The 21,267-nt window shown below is 36.7% G+C and overlaps 1 protein-coding gene across 1 annotated transcript in view; it reads right to left on the minus strand.

Annotated features, from left to right (window-relative positions):
* Positions 1 to 18,047: 18,047 nt before the first annotated feature.
* LOC145992154 (tRNA (uracil-5-)-methyltransferase homolog B-like) overlaps positions 18,048 to 21,267 on the minus strand; it is a 30,018-nt gene continuing 26,798 nt past the window's right edge. The window contains exon 8 of the mRNA XM_083128427.1: positions 18,048 to 19,262. Coding sequence (XP_082984553.1) covers positions 18,211 to 19,262 — 1,052 coding nt within the window. The 3' untranslated portion in view covers positions 18,048 to 18,210. The remainder of the gene's footprint in view (positions 19,263 to 21,267) is intronic.

Genomic DNA, 21,267 nt, shown 5'->3' on the forward strand with positions numbered 1-21,267 from the left:
TCTGCATTCGAACTGTAAATGAAAATTGTAATATTTTTGAGGAATTCATGGGCTTTTACGAGATTCCGAACACTGAGGCCAAAACTTAAAAAAGGGAGGGAAGGGAGTGAGTCATTCATCAATTTATTTCAGTGATCAGAGCCCCCCCAATAATTTTGACAAGTCGGCGCCCCTGATCAGCATGTTTATATTCTTTGTTTAACGCAATAAATACTGATTGCCGACACCTTCTATACCAGCATAAGTAAAATTCCTCTGATTAAAAATACGTATTTTCCAAGAGTTGAGAACAATTCGCTAAGTATACTTGTGCATCCCACTGTACCCTAAAATGGCATAGATCGATGAATGTGTAGGGTCCTACCCCCTCCTACCTGAACAGTTTGGAAACACCAAACGAAAGTGCTTAAAATTGGTTATTTCCAGGTTTCTCTGTAAAAGTGGGACTAAGAGCAAAACGACCTGCGCAGAACCATGTGTCCCGACTGTACTCGTGCGTGGAGTGGAGCAAGCTTCCTTATGATCAGAGTTTTTCGAATCTAAGGCATATTCTTTTTTGGATGTTGAAAATTTAAGTGCTCCTTGGATTAGATAGAGTGTAGATGTACGGACGACGGAAGGATTTTATTTCATGGAGGGGCAAGCAAGGTATTTTTTCCCAGGCGGGGGGTTAAAACGAGACATTTTCTCCCATAACAATTTTATCCTGTCAAAACACACTGCTTCAATTTTAAGGTATGTTCCTGTAAATAATTAACATATAACTGTGTATTAAATAGTATGTGGGAAATATGTAATTGTTGGTCCACTTCAGTTTTCCAGGTGAAGCGTGCCACCCTTCTGGACGTCCATGAATATACCACATTAGTGTAATATGCTCTTATTGTTCAAATGGTAAATGTAATACTATGCAGGGGCGCCGACTTGTCAAAATTATTGGGGGGTTCTGATCACTGAAATAAATTAATGAATGACTCACTCCCTCCCTTTTTAAGTTTTGGCCTCAGTGTTCGGAATCTTGTAAAAGCCAATGAATTCCTCAAAAATATCAAAATTTTCAGTCACAGTTCGAATACAGAATGTCAATTGTTCACGGATGGATATGTCACGAGTTTCGTCAACCATAATAGCAAAATATTCCAAACTTTTAATATCTGCTACCATGGAGCGCAAAACAGATCTCCGTAATATATCAACGATCTCGTTTTGAATGTCATGTGAGAGCCATTTGTAGCTCGAACTCCCATCCACTCCCCTAGTACATGCACATCGTCTTTTGAAACTCTTTTTACTAAAAATGTTAACAATACTCATAATTATATACTTAGTATATAGTAATAAGTAGGGCTCTGAAGTTGAGGAAAAATTGAATTGAATTGAATTGAATTTTATTTTCTTCCGTTGACCCTTGATTAAAAGGGCATGGAAAACGTCAAGATACATAATGAAATAATAATTAGTTAAGTACATCATAACAAAAAAGAAGAAACATTGTGTAGTACATTACATCACTACACCAAAGTAAAAATTAAAAAATACACTTCATTACACTACAATAAAAATTAAAACACATTATCATTGTTGCATGATTGAAATAAGAATACAATTATAATACATATTTTTTAGTACATTGGCCTTGTATTGTCTTGTTCCATGAATTCTCTGATACTGTAGAGAGCTCTCTCTGTCAAATATTTTTTTATTGTTTGTATTTGTTTATCTTTTGGAGATATCAGTTTTATGTCATGAGGCAGCTGGTTGTAGAATATTTTTCCGGCATTCGTTGGTGATTGTTTTGAGATATTGAGTCTGTGTTGGTTCTGGTAATATTTATCTTTCCCCCTTGTATTGTGGTTGTGTAATTGGTTATTTTTAGTCATGCTTCCAGTATTTAAAACAAACATTATAGCCTTATAGATGTATAGGGAGTATATTGTCATTATTTGTTTTTCCCTGAATAACTCTTTGCAAGATTCCCTACAGCCTAGTTTGTACATTATTCCATGGCCGTAGGCAGGAAAAAATTTCGGGGGGGGTTTATTCATAATTGTTCCCATGGGCGTCGCCAGAAATTTGAATAATAGAAATAATAACAATAATTGTACAATAATAATTACAATTTCATAATAAAACAATTTTATTCCATAATAATAATACTAATAATAATTATTATTATATTATTTTTATATCCTTGAGGGGGCTTACTCAATCCAGCAGATGAGTGAATATCCAGCACAAGTTTCTTTTTTTTTTTTTCTTTTTTTTTTTTACGTTTCATACAGTGTGTACTGAAATGCACAATTATTATACTTCGTCATTAAACTTTAGATACCTACAAGAGAAAAGCTTTAAAAGATAGATGGAAATTTTAGTCATAAAGTTTTTGTTGTTTGACTTTAAAATTAATTTTTTGGAATTTTGCAAAGTGTGGAACCAGTTATTCTTTTTAAAAACTTAGCCTGGTGAATGGATTGTAACCTCAATCGCGAACGTAATGCGCTACAAAACTGGAGATCCTAGGTTTGAACTCCTATCAAGGGGGATTTTCGACTTTATCGGACAGGGAATTTAAAAGCTGGAAAGGGAATTTTGGGACAATCATAAGGGAATCTTCAGTCTATATTCCTTGTGACGCAGGAGCAACACTGGAAAGATGACAGCAGAAGTGATAATGGAGGGGTCGCGGGTGGGCGTCGATTCTGAGAATAAATCCTGTTTCACTCAAGTTTCAGAATTCCAAATGTACGTAAATTCTAGCTCGATCGTTTCAACATTGTCTCCATGTATTTTTGTGATGCTTCGAAAAAAAAATTCAAAATTTGTTACAGATTTTGGTTTCTGAACTTCCATTAATCCAACATGTCAGAAGTTTCGGGGGGGGGGTTTGAACCCTAGAAACCCCCCCTCTAAATACGGCCATGCATTATTCTAAGTGCTCTCTTTTGAAGTCTCAGTATTCTGACAGTATTATTATAAAATGATCCACCCCAAGCTATTATGCCATATTCAACATAGGGGTAAATTAGTCCATAATATATGCATTTGTTAATTTCTGTTAAATTATATTCAGCCATTTGTTTTAGCAGGTATAGATTAGATGATAGTTTACTGCAGATGTTGTTAATTTGTTCTTCCCACGTTAATTTTTGATCTAGTGTTATTCCCAAAAACTTTACTGAAGATACAGTTTCTATGAGCACATTGTCTATGCATAGTGTTTGTGACTCAAAATCCTTGTTTCGGATTGTATTGAATATCATAAATTTTGTTTTATTGTTGTTTATTATTAATCCATGTGAAGTTAAGTATTGTGCCAGTTGGTTTATGGTGATAAAAGTGTTTATTTCAAGCTTCCTAGGGTCGATACCTCTGGCAAGAACAGTTGTGTCATCTGCATAGGTGACAATTTTTGTGTTTGGGTATTCTGGTACGTTGTTTATGTACAAAATAAAGAGCAGGGGCCCCAGGATTGATCCTTGGGGTACCCCCATTAACACTTTCCTACTTTGTGATTTAAAGTTAGTGACTATACCATGCATGTTGTAGCTTATTTGAGTAATTTGCATTCTGTCCTGTAGATAAGATTGTATAAGTTCATAAGCTATCCCTCTTATTCCTATATTGCTTAGTTTGACCATAAGCAGGTCATGTTTTACCTTATCAAATGCCTTGGAAAGATCTAGATATATAGTGTTTGCAGCTTCGTGTTTCTCTAATGTTTCGGTTACATATTCGATTAACTGTGCTAGAGCTGTGTTTATTGATTTCCCTTTCTGGAATCCATGCTGGTTTCTGTTTATTATGTTATATTTGCTACAAAACTTTATAATATAATTTGATAAAATTTTTTCCAATATCTTTGAAAAAGCAGACGTTACGGAGATAGGTCTGTAGTTCTCAATGTGTGTTGCAGCTCCTTTTTTTCCCCTAGTGTCCAAAGACGAAGCCCAACATAATATATGATCATTTTGGGTCATTGTAGGCCAGAAAAAGGTGGGTTTTATTTGTCTTTTTTCGGCGTTTTTGGCTTATTGGTCCTTTTTTAGCCTGTTTTTAGGTCTTAACGACTTTTTTTTTTGCAACTTCACCTTCTTTCGACTAGGTTTTTACTGACCATTCTCAATTCGAATCATCATCAGTTCATCACCTCTTAAACATCCTTTCTGTAGTAAAGAAATATAAAAAAAGAGAGAGAGAGAAATAAATATATTTCAACCATCCCTGAAACGAGAGAAAAACATTTTTGGACGACTGAAGCAGTTACGGTACAAGGTCCTTTAACCGTAACTTGTCTGGAAGGTGTAAGTGGCAACTTTATCTTGTTTTGAAGTTTTCAGCACGGTGTATACGACCAGACAGCACGTGCCTGAAAAGATCTCAAGCCAAATAAGGAGGTGCCGCGCATATTCATTAAATATGTAATTAGAACTGAAGTTATTAATTAATTTGGATCACATTTATACGTCCTTTTTTTCGTTTTTAGGTCCTTTTTTTGTTATTTTAAGGTCTTTTTTTGGCAATTTATAGGTCTTCAACTTCCAAGCCCTAGTAATAAGTCATGTGTTTTGCTGTCTCTGGTCATAACCCCCCCAAAGTTTATGGTTTACCGGTCTCAGCAAAATAATACATTAGATCCTCTTAAGCAAAATTATTTGGGGGCTCTGCCCCCACGTCGTTAACATTGGGGGGCTCGAGCCCCCCCAAGCCCCATGGATTCTGCGCCTATGATACTATGGTATTGTTCTATAAAGTATTGGTACGTACTATGTACTACACCCCCTTAAACATACACATTAAATTGGAAAATAAAGAATAACAAAGCACCTGGCATTGATTTAATACGAGCTGAGTTAATTAAATATGGTGGAAATTCGCTAATATATCAAATTCATAAATTAATTTGTTTAATATGGAAAAAATAATAAATCCCTAAACAGTGGAAAGAATCCATAATTGTTCCTGTGTTTAAAAAAGGTGATAAAATGAACTGCAATAATTACCGTGGAATTTCTCTACTCTCAACAACATATAAAATATTATCTATCATTATTTTAACAAGACTAACCCCATATGCTAATGAAATTATAGGTGATTATCAATGTGGATTTAAACGTAACAGATCAACTACAGATCAAATTTTTCACATCAGACAGACACTTGAGAAAAAGTGGGAATATAATCAAAATGTCCATCAGCTATTCATTGATTTCAAAAAAGCATATGACTCCGTCAAAAGACATAAATTATATAATATATTAGTCGAGTTTGGAATACCTAAGAAGCTTGTTAGTATGATAAAAGTATGCACCAGTGAAACAGAAAGTAAAATTCGTGTGGGTATTAGTCTGACAAATTTACAATTCATGATGGGTTAAAACAAGGAGATGCATTATCTCCATTGCTCTTTAATTTTGCCTTAGAATATGCTGTTAGGAAGGTAAAAGAAACTAACGAAGGACTAAAATTAAATGGTATGACTCAGTTGTTAGCATATGCAGATGATGTAGACTTATTAGGGGATGATATAAATACAATTAAGAATAATGCAAAAATATTTTTCAAAACTGCTAAAGAGATAGGTTTGGGTTAACAAAGAGAAAACTAAAGACAGTATGTAACTTTGTTATTTGTACACACAGAATTGTCGAGGAGAAAATGTCATATCTACTAGTAAATATAATCATATTAATATGTATCTGAAAATTAATGTTAATGAAGGTTTCACCAACAAATGTCAATAAAAATGTATGTTCAAAGTGTATAAACAGAGCATATAATTTGTGTGAAAAGAGAAAAACATGCTGTTTCATGCAACATTGTTATTCGTACAGGCAAGAGTTTCAATCTTCCTCGCTATTCGGGCGATTTCGTGCAGTTTGCAACTTCGTAACATGTTGGAACATGCAGGCGCGCTCCCCGTCAAGCGGAATGCTGGCGTAGGTATTGTTGTATGCCTATTGTCTATCTATCAGCGTGTTCGAAATGGGCAAGGTCAACAGTCAATAAATCACACTCCACAGTTCAATACATAGTAAACAAATTTAGAGAGGAAGGTTCAACACAGAATGTGCCGAGAAAACCAAAAGAGAGACGGTTGAATAAACGTGATGAACTCTTTATTTTAAAAAGAGTGCGAGAAAACCCCCGACTAAGTGTTCCTCAGTTTCGACTGTTAGTAGAAAATGTTGCTGGCAAGATGATGTCCGATCAAACTGTTCAATGTGCCTTTTGGAAGCATGGATATCATGGCAGAATACCACGAAAGAGGCCGAATGTAAAAAGGTGAATCGCAGGAATAGACTTTCATTCGGGAAAGAGCACATCCACAAGGACCAGGAATTTTGGGATAGTGTAATATGTTCAGACGAGTCCAAGATTAATATATACTGGTCACATGGGATAAATAGGGTCTGGAGAAAATCAAATAAACACAATGATCACATTAACACAGTTCAAACAGTTAACCACGGTGGTGGGTCACTAACGATTTGGGGCTGTATGTTGTCCAAAGGTGTTGGTAACATACAGTTTATTGATGGTATCATGGATGCATATGTCTATTTGGACATATTGAAGACCAATGTAAAGCAGAGTGCCCAAAAAATGGACATGCCGCCTATCTACAGATTCCAACAAGACAATGACAGTAAGCATAAGGCGTGAGTTAACATGAATTGGCTAATATGGAATGTGCCCAAACTACTACAAACACAAGCTCAAAGTCCAGACTTAAATCCCACTGAGCATTTATGGGCAATGTTGAAGACGCGAGTCCATAAAGCAGGCGTCAAGTCCAAACAAGAGTTGAAAACTGTTGTGCAAGCCGAGTGGAATAATAAAATAAGCTCTGAAACATGTCGGAAACTGGTTAATTCAACGAAGAACAGGTGTCAAGCCAAAAGATACACATCAAAGTATTAGAACTGTCAGTCAATTTGCTCTGAATATACTTTTTTCTTTTATATTATTAAGTGTATGAATAGAAAAGTTGTACAAAAAATGGCATGTTTCTCTTTCAGTTTCATTTAATTTATTATTGTCATTGGTTATACAGAATTTGGGTAAGATTTTATGTTCCTAATTATATTAATTATTGAATTGTAAAGAAACAATTTCAAAAGAGTGTATTTCCTTACAGATGTTAAAACATCTTCTTTGAAAATCCGTGTGTATGAATAAGAATGTTACATACTGTATATGCTTACAGGTCGAAACCAAGTGTTAGGTAATAATCAAAATCTAATTATTGATAACAACTAGTTTGAACCAGTTTCCAAATTCAAATACTTAGGAGTAATATTAACAAAGGAAAATTTATATTAAAGAGGAAATAAAAAGTAGGCTTAATTCAGGAAATGCATGTTACTTCTCTCTTGATAAACTTTTGTCTTCTCGTTTAATATCTAAGAAACTAAAAGTTAAAATATACAAAACAGTAATTTTGCCTGTAGTATTATATGGGTGAAACTTGGTCCCTTACATTGAAAGATGAACACAAATTGAGAGTATTTGAAAATAAGATCCTTAGGAAAATCTTTGGACCTAAAAGGGATGAGGAGACAGGTGAGTGGAGAAGGTTACATAATTTAGAACTACATAATTTGTATTTATGTCCAGATATTATTAGAATAATTAAATCAAGAAGACTTAGGTGGGCAGGCCATGTGGCACGAATGGGAGAGGAAAGAGGAGTTCACAGGGTTCTTGTTGGGAAACCTGATGGTAAGAGACCTATAGGAAGGCCAAGACGAGGATGGAGGGACAACATTGAGATGGACCTAAAGGAAATCGGTAGAGATGGAAAAGAGTATATAGATCTTGCTCAAGATAGGGACAGATGGAAGGCCTGTGTTGCTGCAGCCATGAACCTTCGGGTTTAAGAAGGCTAGAGAGTTAGTATTTTTTCCCCTCATAAGCTGAAGTTGGCCAATAGAGTATGCTCACTAAAAGGTTACTTTTTCATCCCCCTTAAACATGCATGTATATGGTATGTACAATGTTTACATATAATGTAAACATCTAGAGAGAGGAAGGTTTTTTTGTTGAAAGTAATGACTGGTTGACTTTATTTTACTTTGCATTTCTGCCACTTTTGGCTTCCGCAAAGATGATGAGTGGTGATATGATGAAAAAGGAACGGACACTCTTGCGCTGACTGGGATTCGAACCCAGGATGCCTGATTGATTGATTTATTAGCATCCATTCAACTTTACAAAAGTTTGGAATCGTAGCATATGCTAACTACTCTGCCATGGAGGCCAGAGAATATTGAAAGCATCTCAGTTTAAACATGTTCTTTGTAGACTTGATTAAAACACATTTTGACACTTAATAGTTTTTGGTTATTTTTGTTATTGGCAACACTGTATTTATCTGTGTCATTGTTCACTGTACTGTGCAGAAATTGTTCAATGGCTGAAAACACATATTCAGTTAACAAAGAAACATATTGTAATAATAATAATAATAAAATTTTAGTCATTAGGCCAAGTACAGCAATAGACAAAGTCAATAGTTAAGATATGCACATAATAGTGTGAAACCTATAGGCTATGCAAAGCTAATTAAATTATGTACCAAAACTAAATCTAAAATTAATTAATATCATAAAATGTGTGTAAAACTAACCAGTTGTAAAATTGTTTTTAAAACCCTGTAACGATTCATTATGCAAGTAGAATGGAATTTTGTTAAAAAGTTTTGGCCAATTACTTCATAACTATTTAATTTATTTAATGACTTAGACAATCTATGATGATATTAGTAAAGTTCTCTGTTATACCTTGCATTGTAATTATGTACATTTTGTTTATATTTCAATTCAGGCAACCTATTTTTAGTATAAATCAAAACAGAGTAAATATATAAATTTATTAGTCATTATTTTGTAATGAATAAACAAAGGTCTACAATGTTCTTTATAAGAAGAACCTGAAATCTCCGTGATGGCTTTCTTTTGCAATAGCACAACGTCATTGATTTGACAGGAATTGCTCCAAAGGATTATTCCATAAAGTATAATGCTTTGAAAAAATGAAAAATAAGAAGTTCTAATATAGTCAACAGGTACAAAATTTTTTAGCAACCATAGCAAATAAATAACTCTAGACAACTTATTACTAATATATTTAATATGCGGCTTCCACGTTAATTTGTTATCAATTTGTATTCCTAAAAACTTAACACTAATGTTGTCATCTAAAGGTGGCTTATCTCTTAAACTAAAGATTAATTGCTGTGTTTTATTTTAATTTAATAAAAAGCCATTTGCTCTAAACCAATATGATGCTTCTGGTATTGTGTCTTCTACCATAGTTCCAAGCTCGGTAAGATCCTTGCTAGTGTTGAAAAAAGTGGTATCATCTGCATATAATTTTGTACGTGTTTTAACATATGATGGCATATCATTTATCATTATAAGGAACAAAAAGGGGACAAGAACAGATCCTTGTGGGACTCCAATCTTAACCTGTTTAAAATTAGATTTCTCCTTAAATCTAATCCAACACAAACTATCTGCCTACGGTTCTCTAAATAAGACTTCATAAGATTGAGACCAATACTACCTATACCATATTTAGCCAGTTTATCTAGTAATCATGTATGATCTACGCAATGAAAAGCCTTACTCAGATCGCAGAAAGTGGCCTGAGCAAAGCCCTTGTTCTCAAAAACATCAAAAATAATTTTAACCAGAGAAACTATAGCATCAATTGTTGATTTCTCTTTCCAAAACCAAACTGTGATACATTTAAAAAAGAGTTTGTCTCAAAATATCTAGACATCTGAGAATATACTAGGGACGTTCAATATATAAGTTTCTCTGTGCTATAAAGTATTATATAAAGCAATGCCATTAAAAAGAAGCACATCATGGTTGCCAAGCGCCATTCGTCTACAAGGAACAACAATCGATTCGTTATCAGACATGAAGGCGCATGCACTCAAGGGCGAAAAGTAAGTGCTTGTTCGGAAAACGAGGGCTTGCGTCATAAGGAGCTTGAGTCATAAGCATGGATGCTAAGGGTGTTCTGGTTATGGACTTTTTGGAACGAGGAAGAACAATTAATGCTGACCGTTATTGTCAAACATTGGATAAACTGAAAAACGCAATTCGACATAAGCGACCAGGTCTCCTGTCAGCTGGTGTCATTCTTCTTGGCGATAACTCAGCAGTGCAAACACAACACAAAATTGAAGAATTGGGGTGGGAACGGCTGCCCCACCCTAAATACAGCCCCGAGTGATTTCCATCTTTTTTCCGGTGTTAAAGTCTGAATTGCAAGGTTATCGTTTCGAAACAGATGAAGAAGTGAAGCGGAATGTGAGAATAGTGCTCAATAGCCAGAGCCCTGATTTTCTTGCAAAGGGTATGGACAAATTGGTGCAATGGTGGGACAAATGCCTGAATCTCTATGGGGATTATGTGGAGAAGTGAGAAAGGATACTCCTACACATGTATATATACAGGGTCATCCGTTTGGGATGTCAGAAAAGTATAATGCTGTAGCTTTTATGTTAATGTATATGTATCGATGCAATTTGCGGTAATGTACATGGCAAAGATGGGAGTTTGCAACAATGACTTCCGCGAGACAACACAGCAGTAGTTCATAGTGCAATCAGCAGATGGCATGTATAGAGGCGGTACGCGCGCGCTCAGTGTTCAGTGTTGATACAGAGTGGAGTGAAGATGGTCATTACACCACAACAACGTGCTCAGTGTGTCGTGTGGTATGCCAAATTTTCGAGTGTAGTAGAGACCCAGCGAGCTTTCAAACGACAGTATAACGTTAGGCATGCCCCATCACATCGGGACATTGCGAAATGGTATCACATGTTTTTGGAAAATGGATTGCAGTTGCCGCACACAGGTGGAAGGCGGCGTGATCACAACAAGGAGGAGGCCATTCGACAAGCCATGATGCGGAGTCCACGTAAGTCACTCAGTCGCTTATCAGCGGAGCAGAATACACCATACACAACATGTCACAGGATTGTGAGGCGTTATCTGAAGATGCATCCCTACCGTATGCAGTGCATGCAAGGATTGACACAGCGGAATTACGACGATCGACTCAAGTTTGTTACGATGATGTGTGAGCGGCAGGAAGGTGACGATCAATGGTTAAAACGTTGGATGTTCACGGACGAAGCCACATTCCATGTGAGTGGGCGAGTAAACACACATAACTGCATTATCTGGGGAACAGAAAATCCACATGTCTCATACGAACTGGAAAGAGCCAGCCCGAAAGTGAATGTGTGGTGTGGAGTGACCTATGAGAAAGTCTATGGACCATTCTTTTTTGCGGAGGAGACTGTTCGCTCCGTCAATTATCTTGACATGTTCGAGCAGTATGTGCTCCCTCAATTACAGCAAGACGGGATACCGGACACCATTATCTATCAACAGGACGGTGCTCCACCGCATTGGGCTCTCACAGTGAGGGAACGATTGAACCTGATATTCAATGATCGCTGGTGCGGCCGTGGTGGACCTATCCCATGGCCTCCCAATAGCCCTGACCTAACCCCTCCAGATTTTTTTGCATGGGGTGACCTACGGAGGATGATTACAGCTGCCTTTCAGCAAATCACTCCAGAAATGCTGCGTGCCACGTGGCGCGCTATGGATTCCCGGTATGATTTGTGCCGCATGCGCGATGGTGGACATGTTGAGTGCTAATGTGCTGTGACATAAACTCCCGACTCTCCTACACATGTCTGTACAGTTTACAACCAATAAATGTTCATAGTTTCTAGTTAATAGCGTTTTACTTTTCTGACATCCCAAACGGATGACCCTGTAGTTTTCTAATGTATCTTAAAAATACAATTTTTTACAGCATACGGAAATTTATATATATTTCAAAAATTTTGCCAAATACGGGCACGAGAGAGATTGGCCTATAGCTTGAAGAACAGTTTTTATCACCAATTTTATAAACTGGTATAACTCGAGACAGTTTAAGTTCATCAGGAAAGTACCCTTCAGATAAATATAAATTTAGGCAGTATGTTAATGGGTAGACAATGGAGTCAATTATTTTCTTAACAAGGTTACAAGAAATATTATATATATCTACACTATCTGATGGTTTAAAGTTCTTAACTACATCCATAACAGCTCCAGCAATGGTAGCAGTGTAATACTATTTTGTACGAGCATATCTAAGGGGAGCCGTATTAGGTCTAACTATTGAACAACTTCTTTCATTTACAGATTCAATGAAATAATCATTAAAGTCATCTGGAGAAATAGTGGAATTGTGAAGTCTATTGTTTGAGACTTTAGTTATTGAGTTTATCATGTTCCATGCTGATTTAAATTTGTTATTGGAACCTTCAATAGACTGTATGTTGTAAGTTTTCTTCGCTTCTGAAATTGCATTTTTATATTCATTTCTTTGTCTAACTTAAGCTAACCTTACCCTCATTAGTTTTGAGCCTGTCATATACATCTAGGAATAACATTACATGATTTTTCATTTTTACAAGTTGAGGAGTATACCAAGAATTTTTTTTTCTTCTGGTTGTGTAATGAGAACCTGCAGGCCATGTTTTCTTTTACAACTAATGTAAATAGATATTTTAAGAAGTTAGTCGTGTTTACTTTAAAACTAGAAACAAGCCTTTCCTTGAATGATTAACATTTTAACATTTCAAAAAAAAAATGTTGCTTAAAAAAATGCCAACCCTGTGCATCACCATATTGATTCATTTTGTTGTACAGTGGGATACACAGTATTGCTTGGCAAATTTTCCACCATTTTCATTAATTTTTCTCTTGCATCATGTGGTTTTAAGAACCGTATTTTTATGGATGCAAGTGCAGAGGTTATCAACAATTTGTTTTGTTTCAGTTCTCGAAACACTTATTGCATAAATCAAGGAGAATAAACATAGAGGTGGACAATTTGTTTGGCAATACTTATCAGGGTGGCTACAAACAAACAGAAATGAAATTCCCTGACTTTTCCAGGTTTTCCAGGACAAAATTTACATTTTCCCCTGACAATTACAAAACTAAACTCAATCAATGTTTTTGCAAGTGGATATTATAAACTCATACAGATCCAGGTATGTATTGAGTTAAGTACCAATATTATCTTCCAAGATAATTTCTATAAAATTTGAATTCAAACTGCAAAATAGTGAATTTGGAAAATTATTACAATTCACATGTTAGGGAGGCATTATGGGATTTTATCATACAAAGTCAGCTTTAAATAAAATATTTGATTATTTTTAAAGTTACGACTAAATGAGATTAGAGTGAAGAGTGATTGATGAAGAAACACATTTTGTAATTTATCAATCTCCTTAGACATTCTCGGTATTATATGTTGATATTTCTCCACTGAGGTTTGGAACCCTCTGCTTGCAAGAACCATGACTGCAGACTCATTTTTTGATGCATAAACCTACTTCTCTTTTCTCTGTAAAGCAAACAACTTAACTCTTGCATATAAGTGAAACAATTGAATTGTACAAAAGAAAGTGTCATATTTCCATACATTATCAATGGGATTTCTCCTTCAGTACAGTGTATCCAAGTAAAGTACTGTGAAACTGACAACATGCAGTTATACTATTATATTAGGGTATGTAGGTATTAGAAATTTAACGCAAGCAATTTTTAGAATTGCTTTGTATAGGGGTCTGATTTAGATAATTAAATATTAAAACAGGAACACAATGTTGATAGTTCATATAAGATTCTGATTCTGAAAGTTCATATAAGAGGGGCATCCAGAAAAAAGGTACAATGGTGCCTGTACGTGGCACTAGTGGCCGAAGAGTGACACACACATGCGGGCAGGAAGAAGTGTAATCTGATAGTCGCAGTGCAGCCATTTTAGGACAGTTGTAGGTCAAAGATGGCAGCTGTCATACAGCCTCCCACCGACTGCGAGGTACGTGCAGTAATCAGATTTTTGCACCCTCAGATTCTGGCATAGAGCCACCAGCAATTGTGTGAGGTGTGCAGACCAGACGGTGCGAGCGATAGTATGGTCAGACGATGGTGCAGACAATTCACGGAAGGCCAATGGAATGTGCAAGACCCCATACAGCTGAGTACACGTGAGCTCTTTGCATCACTTCAAGTGAGAGATCTTGGACCACTCCCCGTAGAGCCCTGGCCTTGCATGTACCGACTTTCATCTCTTTGTTCAGCTGAAGTGGTTTCTGGCAGGACAAGGATTTGACAGCTACATTGCGGTAGAGATAGTTCGTCTTTGCTGTCAGACACATACGCCATGGGCATACAAAATTTAGTGCCATGTTACAACAAACGCCAGAACAACGGTGGTGATTATGCCGAAAATTAGGTTAGGAGTCACTGTTACTAATGCAATAAATTACTTCCGATATTCTTGTTTTATTTATGCCTAATCAGTAGGGACATTGATTTTTGTCATTTTTTTTTCAAATTGTTTTTTTTTTTACTATTCGAAGTTATTTTTCCCAAAATTCACATTTTCATTTTAGCGCATTTTCTGGCAAATACCTGAAATTATACCTTCATGGATTTTTTTTTTAAACTACTGTTTCAAATTGTAAGTCACATGGCCTATGCCTCTTCATGAGAGTTTGATACCTTGAAAGTTAATTTGGGAAAGTTATTTTCCATTCCCCCTTTATAATTTTCCCCATATATACTGAAGGGTGCAAAATGACCATAAGTGGCGATGCACCCAAAAAATTTAAATCAATCAATCTCACGTGACAGATACTGATATATTATGGCATTATCTTTTTTTGACTTTTTAGTATTAAGTTTCCCAAAATTTGCATTTTCATTTTAGAACATTTTACTGTCAAATATACCAAAACTTATACTTCATACTTCCATTGTGCTTTTAAACTATTATTTTAAATTGTAGGTCTACCTATTTTCGTGACAGTTTGATATGTTGGAACCGATTTTTGACGAAGTGCTTTGCACCACAACATGAAGCCATACAGAGGGTATGGCGTTATGGCTCCACACTTTCTTCATCACGGCCGAAGGTGGGTGTGATGTGATCAGCACTACATCCCTGGTCACCTTTACCCAGTTTCTCCTCCAGGTACCCACTTCATATGATGCTGGGAGGGCGCCGGAATCACTTGAACAGGTGGAAATAGTGGCAGCGATTAGGGGGCAGTTACCCCCTACTTTTTGCCACTTTTGCCCCCGCACTATACTGAAACATATCTACGAGGGAAAGAAAACTATCTTTGACCCCCTAGTTTTGGAACCCAATAGCCGCCTCTGGGTGGAAACTATCCTGGTTCTCCCCTGCTGGGGATCGAACCCGGGTCTCTCGCATGGTAGTCAGACACCTTAACGACTGAGCTCCAATATTTCTCGCTCTACAAATGCAGATGTTACGACTTCTCTGTGGTGATAGGTGAGTATTCGATCTCCGCCAAAATCGCACCACTTAGCTCGGTAATTCAACACTTCTTGCGCTACGAATACTGAAGATGTGGCTCCCGTGTGACGGTAGATATGCACACAATCTCCTGTTAGAACCCTGCCACTTTGCTCTGGGATGCAAATTGTTCTGATAGAAGTTGAAAAAATCGTGGGAAATACATGATTTAATGTGGCTGTCAAAATTATTCCATGTATAACATGCATTATAGTTTTCTCTTCAATAAAATGTTGGAAAACTTGCACATTCTATGTACACAAATGTGGCACATTTTGTTTCTTTAAGCTTAGAAAAACAAGAATGTTGGATTTCACGGAATTTTTCATTGTTCCTCTTCTGGTGATTATTTTGAAGGTGATAAAGTCATTTGAAGGTAATTACTTGTTATCTTTCCTAAAAAAAATTAAAAAAATCGTTCTTTTATGGGCAGGCAACCTCTGCTACGCGTTAAATTGTAATTTTTTTACACTCCTGTTCACACAGTGGCACATTATCGGCGTGACTGCCTGGATTTCACGGTGGATGTTCTCATGTAACTCATAACTCTTGTACACACACACACCTTAAAGGTAGTGTGTACAAGAACAAACCACGCACCATCGACGAGTTACGTGAGAACATCCGCCATAAAATCCAGGCAGTCACGCCAAATACTCTGGCAGCAACATTCACGAACATGCAGCACCATGTTGAACTGTGTATACAGGTGGGGGGAGGTCACTTCCAGCACTTCTTGTAATGTACCTTCATTTCTCAACCATAAAGGTATGTCATGTACAAATTTGGTTTCATATCCTCTTTTATTAAGATTTTTATAACACTTTTTCCAGGGCCCCTTATGAGTGGGACACCCTGTATTACATTGGACAGCTAAAATATGTGTCACTTTATTCCAACTGGAGTGTACAAGAAATTTCAGAAAATAAAAGCAACCTTTTAGAATGTGTGAATTGGGAATGTTTGTTCTGAGCTCAATTTTAACATAAAGGAAACTGAATCATGAGAAATTTTAAAATATTGAAAACAATTTAACAAGCTAAGTTCTTAACATTCAAAATTAAACTAGTACGCGGACATGGCAACACGGACACGGCACACAGTGAATGTCCGTTGAACCATGGACTGTCAGGCTTATACTGATAGCCGGTGCTTGCTGTGTTGCCACATTCTGCATGCATCTTTACTCAATTCAATAAAAATCTGTATAAAATCGGTTCCTCAATGTGAAATGACAACAATGATGGATTTAAAAACAGATGCAAAGAGTTTCAAAACAAGACCAATATTGTATTTGTAGGATTACCCAATACTAAGAAAAAGTTGTTTCGTAAAATTGACAACAGTTTTTCGACAAATTTTAAAAATCTGAAAATTAAAATTTATGTTTAAAACCTTTCTGCCTGCACCATACTAAAATTTTATCATGATCGGACAATCTGTTTTTGATTTATAGAATTTCAAAAAGAGCAATGGTTTGAGAAACTCCAAAAAAAGTTTTTTTTTGTTCTCACGAAAAAAAATATAAAGCATACTCAAAATTTTTTTGATAGATAGATTAAATTAACGCAGAACTGAATAAACTACATTTTTGACGTAACTCCTATTTTTGTAGGTCTACTGGTTAATTTTTAATTGGAGTCCAAACTCTAGTATCTATAACTTTTAATACGACAGTAGATACACCTCTTCCTAATTTTGACAAATTTAAGAACATGGTCATTTGAACTTTCTTGTATATAATTATAGCGAAATTTGCAACTGTTCCTGCAGTATTTTCATGAAATTCCCTCATGTAAGTAATCATTTGTTGTTCATTCTCAGCACCTACAAAAAGAGAAAATCTGGTGCCCGTCTCACATGGCAGTAGTGTGTGACATGCATCTTTTATGCCAGACAGCTGGTGGTTAGGATTGTTTTCTTTTTCTGTGACTTTTGTCCTTTTAATGTGATTTCTTAGGACTACCCTTAAGAAGGATCTAGCAACAGGTGCAAAATGTATTATTTTTAACAGATGTTTAGAATAATAATAATAAGCGAACCTTCAAGAAATTACTTGAATGTAAATGTGTTTTAGGTAAATTCTTCAAATACCATTCCAGAGACCGAGTGGCTTGGATACGAAGGCTTGCCTCCTTGGTATAAGTGTTGACAACATTAAGGAAAATATCAGTGGAATCTCTCAGAAACATTGAAGAAAGTGCCTGACATTCTAAATGTGACACATTATCAATTGGAGTATTTCATGGCAGTTGATCGTGCTACATTTTCAGAAAATCGATCAATTTCTAATGAATTTAGAGATGCAGTTAATTTAGAAACAAAGATTGTCTGAATCCATTGTATTTTCTATCATAATTACACGAATTACTGAAATAATAAAAAAAAGAGGCAAGGGAATGTATATTAAATTGCTTCCAAGTGTAAAGGGACAATTTATTTCAACTATATTTTGTTTCACCTACATTAATGCATTTGAAAGAAATCAGAGGTAATTAATGACCAAAAAAATTCCATTACCTTCCTACACAACACCGTTCAACACTCACTTCTCTCTTTGTTATGAAGTTTGTGCTGCGGTCAAAATTTATAAAAAGGTTGTCACTAAAATATATTACAAATAAAGATATATAAACTTGTATTGAAATGAATCTTTGTACGCTCACATATACAATACTTCATGAATGCAACGTAGATACTATATTATTACACACTTATATTTCTTTGAGACAAATAATAAAATTCTCACACACCAATATGTGTGGATACAGTGACACAACTGAACTACCAATAATTTTGTGGCTTGTTGATCCAAGGGGAGGGTCCTTGAACACCTCTAGAGATATTCATGCCTCTGCCGTTGCTCATGAAATCTCTTCGTTCACCTGGAAAGGCTCTTCCTTGTCCTTGAGGCAAATTTGAGTATCTGCTTAGTGGAGCACCCATCTGCTCCCTTTCTACAAAACTTCTAGCTTGGTCAGAGCTGCTGGAACCATGAGCGTAATCGTGGACTATGGGCCGGGAATTACCGGAAGAATGGTGTAATAAACCTGGAGTATTCTGATATGGCTGAGACCTCGTCTGCAGAATCTCTTTACGGACTTCAGATTTCAATTCGTCACGAAGCACGCTCATGAGCTGGGCTTTCACGTCGCTTTTCTCAAGAAGGGTAGAGATTAATGCATCTTGGGCAGGCACAGGTCTGCTGTCTGTCCTATAATGCGGCAGACTGACAGAACGCATCAAGCTTTCGTCTCTATCTGCTCTGTCAAAATGTCTCAAACTCTCTCTCATATCTTCGGCTGGAATGCGTCCCAATGGACGATGCTCGTAATACTCATTGGCAATTTCTTCTTCATACCGCTGTAGATTCCGTCTTTCCATCAGGCGCCGATTGATCAACTCCTCAGTTTCTTGGGCCAATTGCAACTTCCTTTCAATTTCTCGCTCATGTTCTATCTCTATGGCTCTCATTTCCTCCATTCTTGCAATTGCCATCTCTTCCATTCTTATTCTCTTTATCCTCTCCTCTTCAGATGGCATTAGGGGCAATGGTCTCTTTCTGCTCATCATTTCCATTGCTTCTGCAGAATTGCCAGCTGGAAGTGGCAATGGTACTCTTCGTTTCAATAAAATAACAGCTTCACATTGAAGCGTGTGAGGATACATATCAACTGGAACAGCTCGCACAATCATGAATGGAGGTCCTTGTAACGGTTTTGTTTGTTGACGGCACAAATCCTTAATATGACCTGTATTGGATTTTGAATTGTTTGAAAGGAAAACTACTTCCTTCAGATTTGGAATATTGCGAAGAAGATGTCCCAAATTTCTTACTGAAAGAGAAGAAAAATGATGCTATGATATTTATGAAACCACTGCACAATGAATTTCAAAATTTGCAAACACCACTATTTTTGGAGTATATGTCACGAAAAAGGAAAGAAATGTTGATGTTTGCCACTTAGTACCAAAACTGAACTACATCATTTACTGTTAAGGCAAAATGGCAAACTTCAGTTTACTACTTCTTACAAGTAAAAGTTGGGTCTGAGCCAATACCGATGCTGATGTATTAGTTGGATTTTGTTTCCTGATACTGGCTGATATGTTACCAGCATTCTGGTCTTTTGGAATGTCCACTAAAATGTTATGCACCACTTTCCCAGTCCAAGTATCCTGGAAATGATGCAAAATTTGAGGGTTCCATTTATTTTGCACCAATAACGTATTTTATTACATAAGTTATATTTTAATATTTGAATATTTTGAAGGAAAAACTGATGCTTATAATTGGAATGAAATACAGTGTGTTTCAAAAAGAATATACGTATTACAAAGTATTATTTTGTCCAAACTATCGATCGCTGCGCCCCGGCTCGGCTATTAGAGAAACGAATACATAGTCTAGTTTATATAATAGCCGCTAGATGTCAGTTGTGTTCTGTTTTGCTTGGTAACCGTCAGTTGTTTGAAATGGCTACTCTGCAGTAGAAATCATTTTGTGTTCTCGAGTTTGCGAAGTGCAATTCCGTGATTACAGTGCAAAGACGTTTCAGGTACCAAATTGATCCTCCGAATGGGTGGAACATTCGCAGATGGTATCGACAGTTTGTAGATACAGGATGTGTATGTAAAGGAAAGAGTCCTGGCCGCCCTCGTGTTCCTGAAGAAAATGTTGCACGAATTCAAACTGCTTTCCAACGTAGCCCTTCAAAAGCAACTCATCGTGCCAGTCGAGAGTTACAACTTCCTACAACAACAATTTGGCGTGTTTTGAGACGTCGGCTGGTTATGAAGCCGTACAAGGTACAGCTGTTACAAGCTCTGCGTCCTGATGACAAACGGAAACGTGTGGCATTTTGTAACTACATTCTTGATGCTATTGACAATGACAACACTTTCGCACAACGCATCATGTTTAGTGATGAAGCTGCATTTCATGTCAGTGGTCAGGTAAACAAACATAATGCTCACATTTGGGGCCTACAGAACCCACATGCACTCATTGAACATGTACGAGATTCGCCCAAAGTGAATGTGTTTTGCGCGATATCCCGATCATCTGTTTACGGCCCATTCTTCTTTGATGGAACCACGGTTAACGGTCAGCAGTATCTCTCTATGTTACAAAACTGGTTGTTTCCGAGGCTGCACGAAGACAACTTCATTTTTCAACAAGACGGGGCACCCCCTCACTGGAGTCGCCAAGTGCGTGATTATCTGAATGAAACTCTACCGAACCGTTGGATTGGTCGTCAAGGAGCTGGCGACTTAGCATGTATCAGCTGGGCTCCACGGTCACCGGATTTGCCACCCTGTGACTTCTTCCTGTGGGGTTTCATTAAAGACAATGTTTATGTACCACCACTCCCACAGAACCTGGAAGAGTTGAAGAACCGGATCCGTACTGCCGTAACATCAGTGACGAAGGACATGCTTGCCCGAGTATGGGAGGAATTTGAGTATCGATGTGATATTGTTCGTGTCACTGCTGGAGGACATATTGAACATCTGTAATCTGAACTTGAGAGGTTCGTAAGTATGTGTGTCAAGTTTCATCTTCGTATGTCTTAAAGTTTAATGCATGCATGCGAAATACGTATATTCTTTTTGAAACATGCTGTACTCACCCACTAATATTAATCAATTTTTTTAATGGCTACAATTTTCAATCATCAGTACTGGTGGGAATCGGGATGAGTATTGGTTCAAAGTGGTAAAGAAACATGATTACATATTTTATTTGTTTTTTCCAAAGTCTACAGTGACATTTGCTTCTGCCAACAATCACTTACTTTTCAGTTTGAATTCATATTCAAAATATCTAGTCTGTATTGT

Source organism: Lepisma saccharinum, chromosome 9, assembly GCF_977018435.1.
Source record: "Lepisma saccharinum chromosome 9, izLepSacc3.1, whole genome shotgun sequence".
NCBI classification, from domain to species: Eukaryota; Metazoa; Arthropoda; class Insecta; order Zygentoma; family Lepismatidae; genus Lepisma; species Lepisma saccharinum.